Source organism: Mytilus edulis, chromosome 10 (assembly GCF_963676685.1).
Source record: "Mytilus edulis chromosome 10, xbMytEdul2.2, whole genome shotgun sequence".
NCBI classification, from domain to species: domain Eukaryota; kingdom Metazoa; phylum Mollusca; class Bivalvia; order Mytilida; family Mytilidae; genus Mytilus; species Mytilus edulis.
This window is the reverse complement of record NC_092353.1, coordinates 75,270,829-75,283,193: the sequence shown is the minus strand read 5'-3', so window position 1 is coordinate 75,283,193 and position 12,365 is coordinate 75,270,829. Positions and strand designations below refer to the sequence as shown.

The 12,365-nt window shown below is 31.3% G+C and overlaps 1 protein-coding gene across 3 annotated transcripts in view; it reads right to left on the bottom strand.

The window, feature by feature from the left end:
- The window catches only part of LOC139491907 (putative inhibitor of apoptosis), a 396,259-nt gene that overhangs the window by 369,748 nt on the left and 14,146 nt on the right, over positions 1 to 12,365 (bottom strand). For 2 of the 3 annotated variants that reach the window (XM_071279835.1, XM_071279834.1), the window contains exon 7: positions 9,189 to 11,827. In XM_071279835.1, coding sequence (XP_071135936.1) covers positions 11,628 to 11,827 — 200 coding nt within the window. In that variant the 3' untranslated portion in view covers positions 9,189 to 11,627. Of the gene's footprint in view, positions 1 to 9,188; positions 11,828 to 12,365 lie in introns of those variants that run through there. The other variant, XR_011656664.1, reaches the window with a different exon arrangement.

Genomic DNA, 12,365 nt, shown 5'->3' with positions numbered 1-12,365 from the left:
TATACGTGTGCATGTAAAACAAATTTCGTTGTAGAAGGGTCTAAAAACAGCACAAACAACATTTTCCAAAAGACAAAAAAAGTGAAAAGTATATTTAAACAAAACGCATTTGACTAACAGGTCGAACAACTGATGTTCTTTAACCCTGCTGACTGCCAAATAAAATTGATCACAAGATGTAACAAAATGGATCTTAATGTAAATTTAATACTAAACAGAAATTTTTTTTTACTTGTGGCCACGATGTTATGCCACAAACATACGGTGTCAATATTTTTTTAGCACACCAGATCCAGATTTCGATAATAAATGTCTCTTCAGTGATGTTAGGGATCGAAACGGTATTTGGAAGGCTATATAAAAAGTACCCTCATTTTTAGAAAAAGTACCCTATTTTTTAGATAGACTCTTGAATTTTAAGAGTCAATATAGGATGAACGGATCATATAAACCGGAGGGAAAATATGATACAAGCCCAAACGAAAAAATATAAACGAGTCTAAATTGAAAACTACGTTCAAAGCTATGATTGCGTTGGATAAAAACCGCAATTTTTATACGTGTGCATGTAAAACAAATTTCGTTGTAGAAGGGACTAAAAACAGCACAAACAACAATTTCCAAAAGAACAAAAAAGTGATAAAGTATAGTTAAACAAAACGCATTTGACTAACAGGTCGAACAACTGATGTTCTTTAACCCTGCTTACTGCTATTGGCGATTGCAAAATAAAATTGATCACAAGATATAACAAAATGGATCTTAATATAAATTGAATACTAAACAGAATTTTTTTTTAACTTGTGGCCACGATGTTATGCCACAAACATACGGTGTCAATATTTTTTTAGTACACCAGATCCGGATTTCGACAATAAATGTCTCTTCATTGATGTTAGGGATCGAAACGGTATTTGGAAGGCCATATAAAAAGTACCCTCATTTTTAGAAAAAGTACCCTCATTTTTAGATAGACTCTTGAATTTTACGAGTCAATATAGGATGAACGGATCATATAAACCGGAGGGAAAATATGATACAAGCCCAAACGAAAAAAATATAAACGAGTCTAAATTGAAAACTACGTTCAAAGCTATGATTGCGTTGGATAAAAACCGCAATTTTTATACGAGTGCATGTAAAACAAATTTCGTTGTAGAAGGGACTAAAAACAGCACAAACAACATTTTCCAAAAGACCAAAAAAGTGAAAAAGTATATTTAAACAAAACGCATTTGACTAACAGGTCGAACAACTGATGTTCTTTAACCCTGCTTACTGCCATTGTCGATTGCCAAATAAAATTGATCACAAGATGTAACAAAATGGATCTTAATATAAATTGAATACTAAACAGAAAAAAAATTTACTTATGGCCATGATGTTATGCCACAAACATACGGTGTCAATATTTTTTTAGTACACCAGATCCGGATTTCGACAATAAATGTCTCTTCAGTGATGTTAGGGATCGAAACCGTATTTGGAAGGCCATATAAAAAGTACCCTCATTTTTAGATAGACTCTTGAATTTTAAGAGTCAATATAGGATGAACAGATCATATAAACCGGAGGGAAAATATATATATATATATCTGGTGGATACGATATTCCAGAATTTGCTTTCCTTTTTATGATGTTAAGTGGGTAACGGCTTACAAGGAAATTATTGTACCAAGGGGTCTCGAATGTCATATCTTCCTAGTTATACAGGTGCGATCATGAATTGGTATACATTTATAGTTCAGCTGATTCGTGCATATTTTTAGAAGAATTGTGGGTTTGATGATCAAAGCATGCAACTTTGAACAATTGTAGATATATATTTAGTAGTCAATTTAAGCTATGAATGCACTCTGAAAAATCCATTTTCAAGATATCTGCTAAACAGGCCAAATTTTACAACCATATATACTTTAAAGCAAATAATATTCAAACCAAATATTTTAAAAACATATAAAATGTAATCCAATGTCTCTGGTAAATCATGACGTTATTTTTGACTTGATTTTTTTCATTTACTTTTTAAAATGGCCGCAAAAAGTGAAAATAAACCAAAACTTAGATAAGGCTTTGCTAATATTACTTCTATCGAATTAATATTATAGTGATTACAATTCCATGATAAATGGATGTTGCTTGCAAGACAATTTAATGAAAGATCCCACAAATGGAAACATTTGAACTGTTTGAGAACGCCAACAGGATTTGTTTTACCGTTAAGTACCATCTGATTTACAAATGATAATTGATGTCTTCCAATGTTCATTGCCATAATCTTTCTTTTTTCCCTCGATTGTTCTCTATCTTCTTAAGTTTTGCACAAAACACAAAAGAGGGTAACAAAAATCCTTATTTATGGGCAACCACTTCTTTAAAGAGTGACAATCTACTAAATTATATCTACAAAATTTGACATGTTAGTAGATATTGTCTTACTGATAATTTTGCTTATTTAAGTTTCTATTTATCTATTATATCTTTTCTCATTTAAGGCAAAACGCCAAAAAATGGGGTATCGTCATTAAAGGGCAATAACTTCAATAAGGAGTCGTTATACGATTTCCACCATTTGTCTTAATTGAAGATCTTGTCTTGCTGATCATTTGTGCTTATTTAAGTTTCTATTTATCTATTATAATTTTTTAGAAAAAAAGACAAAAACACAAACAAAAAAGGTAAAAATTGTCATCAAAGGGCAATAACTCTAATAAAGAGTCAACTTACAATTTGAACCTTTTTTTTAAAGTTTCTTTCTATCTATTGTAGTTTTCAAGATAATAGGCAAAATTTTAAGGGCAATAACTCCTGTAAGAAATTTTCTTACAATTTTGACGTAATAGACAATTGTTAGACCTTAACATTTAGAACATTTCTGCCTTCTCAGATTTTCTCTACTTGTAACGGTTTTCAAAATAATAGACAAAACTTGGATTTGACCCCTATGTTCAATTTTTAGCCATGTCGGCCATCTTGGTTGGAAGGCAGGGTCATCGAACACATTTCACAAACTAGACACACCAATGATGATTGTGACCAAGTTTGGTTAAATTTGGCCCAGTAGTTTCAAAGAAGATTTTTGTAAAAGTTAACAGACGACGACGACGGACGCCAAGTGATGATAAAAGCTCGTATGGTCCTTTGGGCCAGGTGAGCTAAAACGACTAGTCAGCGAATTTCTACTTCCACGAGAGCTACCATTTGGCTAGAAACTACACACCATTTCAGTAGACTTGCATTAACCCCTAATTTCGATGAAAATCAACTCGTGTTATTTATGCTTTCAATGCTATTTTATTTGTTCCTTATTTTTCAGTGTTTGGTTGTCAATCAGTGAAAGTTTAGTTTTGCCCATCAGGAAACCTTATTTCTTTCAAATGTTCACAAGTTTTAGATAATATACATGTACTAATGGTTTTTACATGTTAAATTTGTGATTCCAAGGGTTAGAAAAAAGTAAAATTACAAAAATACCGAACTCCGATGAAAATTCAAATCGGTAAGTCCGTAATCAAATGGCAAAATCAAATGCTCAAACACATCAAACGAATGGATAACAACTGTCATATTCCTGACTTGGTACAGGCATTTTCTTATGTAGACACATATAAATCCACTATTATATGATATATGGCTAATTACTGGATGTTACTCATTAATCTATATAAACAAGAGCACCTCTTGTTGAATAGAAACTGTTGACCCATACTGAGAACCTGAAACCATCCCCGGTGTATAATGGGGATTAGTGTTGCTCGATTTTTATGATTTTATGTAGTTATTTCTTGATTGCCCTTTTTTTTTATCCATTTTCTTGTTTTCTTTTGTTTTTTGTTGAGTGCCTAAGTATCTTCTCCATCTATTTTATAATAAAAAAAATCAAAATTGTAAAAAATTGTAAAAATACCGAACTCCAAGGAAAATTCAAAACGAAAAGTCCCTTATCAAATGGCAAATTCAAAAGCTCAAGCACATCAAACGAATGGAAAACAACTGCCATATTCCTGACTTGGTACACAAATGTTCAATGCAGTTTACAAAATGTTTCTTTGGGACAGCATATTTAGGCTTGGTCCCACTCCCCACCACATTTTAAACAGCACCGTACGTATGCATAACATCAGCGCACTTTCACATTTTCCTCTACCGTGACATCCGTTTTATGAGTTATTGCCCTTTACTGAAAATAATTGTATAAATTTCGAGATTGCATGTTCAATACGTAAGCGCGTCACTGTTTGTGGTGTATGTCGATGATGGAAGATGTTCCTATCCTAACAAAAAGGACACTAAGTACAGATCTGAGAGTACTCGCAGTTACTGACAGTTAGTTAAAAGCCAATAACACTAATAACAAGAATGTGTCCAAAGTACACGGATGCCCCACTCGCACTATCCTTTTCCATGTTCCATGGACCGTGAAATTGGGTAATAATCTAATTTGGTATTAAAATTAGACAGATTATACTATAGGGAACATATGTACTAAGTTTAAAGTTGATTGGACTTCAGTTTTATCAAAAACTACCTTGACCAAAAACTTTAACCTGAAACTCCCACTTTCCTTTTCTATGTTTAGTGGACCGTGAAATTGGGGTCAAAAGTCTAATTTGGTTTCAAAATTAAAAAGATTGTAGCATAAGCAACAAGTTTACTAAGTTTCAAGTTGATTGGACTTCAGCTTCACCAAAAACTACCTTGACCAAAAACTTTAACCTGAAACTCCCACTTTCATTTTCTATGTTCAGTGGACCGTGAAATTGGGGTCAAAAGTCTAATTTGGCCAAAAACTTTAACCTGAACGGACGGAAGGACGAACGGAGCCACAGACCAGAAAACATAATGCCCCTCTACTATCGTAGGTGGGGCATAATAAAAATCATGTATCTAAGACTAATATTTATCAATCAGGACACATCCAACATCCAATGGATTTAGTGTAAAGACGTCATTGACAGTCAGACATAAACATGCCAAAATAAAGGTATCGACAGACTGTTGAAGGCCGTACGGTGACCTATAGTTGTTAATGTCTGTGTTATTTTGGTCTTTGTGGATAGTTGTCTCATTGGCAATCATACCACATCTTCTTTTTTATATGTAGTACCCTTAAGGTGCATATGTGTTTAACAAAACTATTTAATATGATTTTAATTTACTGATAACAAAATCAATATTTATACAAATAAAACCAATATTCAAAAATTTAATTATAGTGTTGAATTGATAACCTTTTGAATAAATTTATTTAAAGGACTGATAAATTTACCCAGATGTATATACATTTCTGGGCTTGGTAAACAACATTACTGTAAAATTAAGGATGTGTTATTCCGTCTAAAATAAGTTTTTACAAGTACAGCCAAAATTGCAAACCAAATCTTTTTCTTGTGTGTGGCATCAACAAATACGACTTATCACCAGATTTAGACATGTACTTGCTATAAGCAATAAGACAAGTACCAATATTGGAACAGGAACACTTCCAGAGCACTTTTTATCTTGTATCTTTTTCCTGACCATCTCTCTAAAGCCTCTCTATTCTACCATCCCCCCTAAAAAAGGAAAAGACAAACACACATTCTTTAATTCAAGAAACACGTTTATTAACATATCTAACGAATAAAAAGCTGCCTGTCATCTGAAAGACTCATTTCAAAATAAAATAAAAATCAAGTGCCTTATGGATCTTAGTATCACAGCGTTACATTATGTGCAATACTGGTTTGTATTATTTTCTACAAGTACATATGCAAATGTTTGTGTTTTTAACATAGCAACAAAATACATTATCAAAAACATAAAAGTTTCCTGGATGTAACCTTGGTGTTGTGCAAAGATACAACAAGGACACCCAGTGAATGTTTCTAGGCTAAGCATAAATACTTACAACTTTTCCCGATATCTAATCCTGAAATAAACATTTTTCTATGATAACCAAAACCTGTAGTAACTATGGGTGTATTCATGTCAGAACCTTTTCTTTATAATTTATGACAATTTAAAAAAACAAGTTTGTGCATTACATGTTGTTTACTCGATAAATTAGGAAATGACAGACATTTCTTTTTTGATATTTTTAAATTAAATTAAATTCTAACCAATATTTATGCCTTAACATTGAACATTTATTTGTATGCTACTATTTGATCACATTTTTCAAAATAAGATTTGATCACATTTTTCAAAATAAGATTTAATCACATTTTGTCCTCGATCTTTTTACTTTACATTACACACTAGATTTTGACCATATTTAATGTTATGAAGAATCAAAACAACTTTTGTTTTGTTCATTAAATTTTGAGAACATTTTTCATTACATTATGACCATATTTTGTACTTTGTACATATCTGCAGATTACATTTGGTCTATATTTGTACTTTTAACTTTTCACAACATTTTGTTAATTTTGTTTAGAACACTTTTTAAGGAACTTTTTGAAGAAATCCTGTCTTATTTTCTACTGAATCATCATACCTAGGATTTTATGTTTGGTCACCTAATTATAGACTCGAATATAATTAGAAGAATTTATCTTATACATAAAGTATGACAATATTTTGTACACATAGCTTGGACCATATTTCGTACCTTTAGTTTTTACCCCATATTGTACATTTTCATAATCTTGAATATCCTAAAAATGCATGAAATATCTGCCACTTTATATTAAGCAACCAACAATCAATCAATGTTACCACTTACACCAATAATAAACCACTAGATAGTTAGATATCAATGTTTCAGGTATTCGGAAAACATAGTGTTTTCTCAGGGAACCTTCATCAGAGATGCCCTATTTTTATTTTACTATACAGTACTATTAAAGAGGTCAAATCTATACTACTGTTTAAGAACTTTGGCTGAAGGATATCGAGAACTGCCACCAAAATTGTTAGGTATTACATCTGTGTATGTCCTCACAGACATCTACATATCATAAACCTTTTGAGTACAATAAGGAATTTACTTTAGGACACTTCATTTTATATTACAACCAGGTGCTCCGCAGGGCGCAGCTTTATACGACCGCAGAGGTCGAACCCTGAACAGTTGGGGCAAGTATGGACAAAACATTCAAGCATGATACAGCTCTGAATTTGGATTGTGATCAAATTTTTGACATTACATGGTTTTTTTTTACACAAAACAAATGCCAAGATTTTACAAATCAATTAAAGATTTCTTCTTCAAACTTTTTAAATCTAAAATTAAATAGTTGACACAGCATAGGTTTCTGACACAGAATGAATGTGGTCTAATGAACTTAAAAGGTTTTTTTTGCCTTTGAGCAAATCACTATGCTGTTGAATATTAATCCTCTCAAAAAAATGTTTGAAGAAATTTTCTTTTTATTTATGAAATCTGAAATGAGAAAAATTTAACCCCCCCCCTTTTTTTTCACATCCCTGTTTCCCTTTTTCAAAACTGATATCAATTCAAATTTCTAATGGAGTTTGCAACAATAACTACTCATTTAAATACATCATAAAATATTAAGATGTAAAAAAACTGCTTGTTATCACTGAATGGTAAAGATTATTTAAATTTATCAGTTGGTAGTAAAAAGTGTATATACATTGTATATTGTATATAACAAAGATTTAAGTTGATTCTGGACAAAGAAAGATAACTCCAATTAAAAAAAATTCTTGCTATTGCACAAATAGGATATTTCTTGCTTACTATTCTGGACAAAGAAAGATAACTCTAATTAAAAAAAAATTTGCTATTTCACAATATTGTGCAATTAGATATTTCTTGCCATTGCACAATACTGTGCAATTGAAAAGACTTGCTATTGCACAATACTTAATATAATAATTTTAGATCCTGATTTGGACCAACTTGAAAACTGGGCCCATAATCAAAAATCTAAGTACATGTTTAGATTCAGCATATCAAAGAGGCCCAAGAATTCAATTTTTGTTAAAATCAAACTTAGTTTAATTTTGGACCCTTTGGACTTTAATGTAGAATTTGAAATTTGAAAACAGGACCAAAAATGAAGAATCTACATACACAGTTAGATTTGGCATATCAAAGAACCCCAAGGATTCAATTTTTGATGAAATCAAACAAAGTTTAATTTTGGACCCTTTGGACCTTAATGTAGACCAATTTGAAAACTGGACCAAAAAAACTTCAATAATCAAGAATCTAAGTACATTTTTAGATTCAACATATCAAAGAACCCAACCGATTCATTTTTTGTCAAAATCAAACTAAGTTTAATTTTGGACCCTTTGGACCTTAATGTAGACCAATTTGAAAACGGGACCAAAAGTTGAGAATCTACATATACAGTTAGATTCGGCATATCAAAGAACCCCAATTATTCAATTTTGATGAAATCAAACAAAGTTTAATTTTGGACCCTTTGGGCCCCTTTTTCCTAAACTGTTGGGACCAAAACTCCCAAAATCAATACCAACCTTCCTTTTATGGTCATAAGCCTTGTGTTTAAATTTCATAGATTTGTATTTACTTATACTAACATTATAGTGCGAAAACCAAGAAAAATGCTTATTTGGGTCCCTTTTTGGCCCCTAATTCCTAATCTGTTGGGTCCTAAACTCCCAAAATAAATACCAACCTTCCTTTTGTGGTCATAAACATTGTGTTTAAATTTCATAGATTTCCATTTACTTAACCTACGGTTATTGTGCAAAAACCAAGAAAAATGCTTATTTGGGCCCTTTATTGGCCCCTTATTCCTAAACTATTGAAACCAAAACTCCCAAAATCAATCCCAATCTTTCTTTTGTGGTCATAAACCTTGCGTCAAAATTTCATAGATTTCTATTAACTTAAACTAAAGTTATGGTGCGAAAACCAAGAAAATGCTTATTTGGGCCCTTTTTGGCCCCTTATTCCTAAAATGTTGGGACCAAAACTCCCAAAATCAATACCAACCTTCCTTTTATGGTCATAAACCTTGTGTTAAAATTTCATAGATTTCTATTCACTTTTACTAAAGTTAGAGTGCGAAAACTAAAAGTATTCGGACGCCGGACGACGACGACGACGACGACGACGACGACGACGCAGACGCCAACGTGATAGCAATATACGACGAAAATTTTTTCAAAATTTGCGGTCGTATAAAAATAGGAGAGGCATATTTCTTGTCTTGTAAATATTGGCCTTTTCTATCCAACTCATGAAATAATAAACAAAAATATAATCTTGATTATAATGCATTTATATTTGATACCCGTTTCATACTACAATTAAATAACTTATGTAAAAGTAAGTTTAACAAATGTAAACAAAAACTTGTGTAAAAAAACACACTAACAACAAAAAAGTAAAGCTTCAGGCCATTCTGCCTGTAAAAAAATTGAAAGACTAGTTAAGACATGAACACATCAGTGATAGCTTGTAGCAGTTAACTAGGAGTGATAAGAAATCCATGACCATAAAGCATCATTTCCAAATTTCTCAACACATCCAAAAGTTAACTGATACAAATTGTGAGTAATATGGGCATCCCATATTTTTACACTTTTTATCTGCCATTAATGTTTCTTTTAGAACATAAAAGTAATAAGTAAACTACCATAGGCTAAATACTACAATTCAGAATCTATACAATATATACAAGATTAACAATTTTGGAAAAAAGGTATCAAGTGAAAAGCACACTGTCATAAATAATTATGTTCACTATAATATATCGTAGACATATGGTATGTAAAATCAAGGCAACAAAAGTTTGAAGATCTTCTTAATTCTTAAAACATATTTGGAATAAACATATGGCAAATCAAGAGTTAAAACCTGAGTGAATCACATGATCCTGATTGATGTATGATAAGTAGTAATAGTGTGAATGTCTCCTGGTCTGCAAGTATCTGCATACAAATTCATTAAAATTTTTGTTTAGACAGGAATATGATTTGCATAAAAGGGGTTCATATCCCTTTAAAATTGGGCATTTTATGGTATATACTCAAACTTTTACAAAAATATTGATAGAGATAGTCAAATGATACTGAGAGATAACAAATTTTGTGGTCATGAAATAATTAAATCAAAATGTTTCTCTTACAAGTTTCAACGTGAACACATAACAAATTACATTCATATACTACATTTTTCATTCCTGTATACAGGAGAAACAAATTGTAATGAATGGAAATAACTCACTAAATTCAAATAAAATATTATGAAAACAAATATTTCAAGTTTTAAAACAGTTAACAATTGTTGGGTAACCACTTACATTATAAATCGAGGTCAACAATAATAATATTCTCATGGTGGACAAATCATATGTTCAATTTCCATCAAATAGTTGAAATGTATCTACTACTTATTGATGATAAAATTAGATATGAACTAATAATTTTTATATGATTTGCATATTAGAGAATACGTTGATATGACTGGTCGAGAGGACTTCTGGTAGTTGTTCTTGAGGTTGTTTATTTTTCGATAGATGACGTTGACCGAACTTCTTTTTGTAACCAACGTAAACAAGATGGCGGCGATAATAACAAAATCTGGCTCGACGTTAAAAACATTTATTTTTATTTCGCGTTAATCGTTAAACTAATTAATAAACACAGAAACATTCATTTGAATGAGTTTTTGTAGTTATTTTTTTATCAGATTGCAAATTTCAAGGAGTACCCTATTTTTGCATTAACCAACAAATATATTAATGAACCAGGCCAATTTAATGACATAAATATACAATTTACGTGTGATAGAGGTTACGAGTGTGGAAAATTTGATTCCTTATCTCCAATTTTAAAGAAATATAGGGATTTAACGCCTTTTGAAAGGAATTTATTTGTGTATAAACTGGACCAAGTCCTTTGGACTTTTATTTGTTTGTGAGTGAATTGGCCGAGTTTATACACCAATAAATTCCTTTAAAAAGGTGTTTAATTCTATAATATAAAATATGATTTAATAATAGTTTAACTGATGCAATGACATTTGTTATGTTCCACTATATAAATGATATATTATACATATCATTAACTCAGGATTGTTCTAGATCTAAACTGGTACTTATATATTTTATATCATTTCTAAAAACATCTCAATTCAGTCATTGAAAATAAATGTGTAGTATTTATCATGAAGAAATTGTAGTTGTTCTATAAATTATTAAAATATACACATATAACAAGAATCAAGGGGAGATAATAAGTTTTCACAAGAGATTTCAAACAGTATTAAAGGTCAAGACTTGAAATATTCTTCCATACATAGCTGTTAATTCCTTGTCCCATAAAGCTTCGAAAATCTTACGAACAGTCAACCACTAAAATCATCACTTCACTTAAATTTGTATTCTTCCTCTCTGCACTGTGTTCTTTTCTGTCAATTAAAATGTCTGTGATGTCCAGTAAATTCAGCAATGACATAAAAATATTAATATTGTGTATAATAAGCATACAAGCAACAAATACCATGAATACTGTGGATTCATTCATTTTGATAAATACCAAATTTCATGGATTTGGGAAAACTTGTATTCTAGTGTATATTGTATTTTGACTTTTGCCAAAATATGTAAATACACAATAGTCCTGTATACATATATATATTTTAAGAAGATTAAATAAAGAAACATTAATAGCAGATAAGTTACTACATGCATTGGTTATTTGAACTGGACTTTGACGGAACCTTTGATTTCTGACCTGCATACAGGACAAGATTTCAAGGCGGGGGCACATTGGGAACAGGAAGATAAATGACCACAGGGTAAAAACACAATAGATACAGGCATTTCACAACAAATCTTGCACTGTGTCTGTTCTTTCATTTCTTGATTTTCTTGTGATATCTTCTTTACATCAACTGTTCAAAGACAAATTAAAAAAATAATAAATTGATCATTACTAACCTAATGCTTTTATTAAACCCTACTTTGGATTTAGTGAACAGAAAATCAGTTTAAAAAGAGATTGATTTAATCAGGTTACTGTAATGACTTGCTGTAAAATATGCATTTTGCAGGAATTGGATATTGAAGAGTTACCTCCCATACTTTGGATTCAGATTCAAAACAGTGAGTATTGTTCAATTCAAAGAAAATATATGTAGGTCTTACTGGGAGGTGCGATGGGGACGCTGAAGTGCGAGCGATGGTCTGTACACTGATGTGCGAAGGTCTATTTGACGCATGATACAGACGTGCAATTATCATGAGAAGACTTTTTAATAGTTAGTATATAAATTTACATTCAGTTGCATACTAAATGAGATACCTTCCTCTTTTTTCTACATGTGGACATAATTCTGCATTAGCATTCTATCTATATATTGTTTCTCTCATGAGTTCCTCATTTACCGTAATATTGTAATGAAGATGGTCTTTCTGCGGACCTGTATGTAT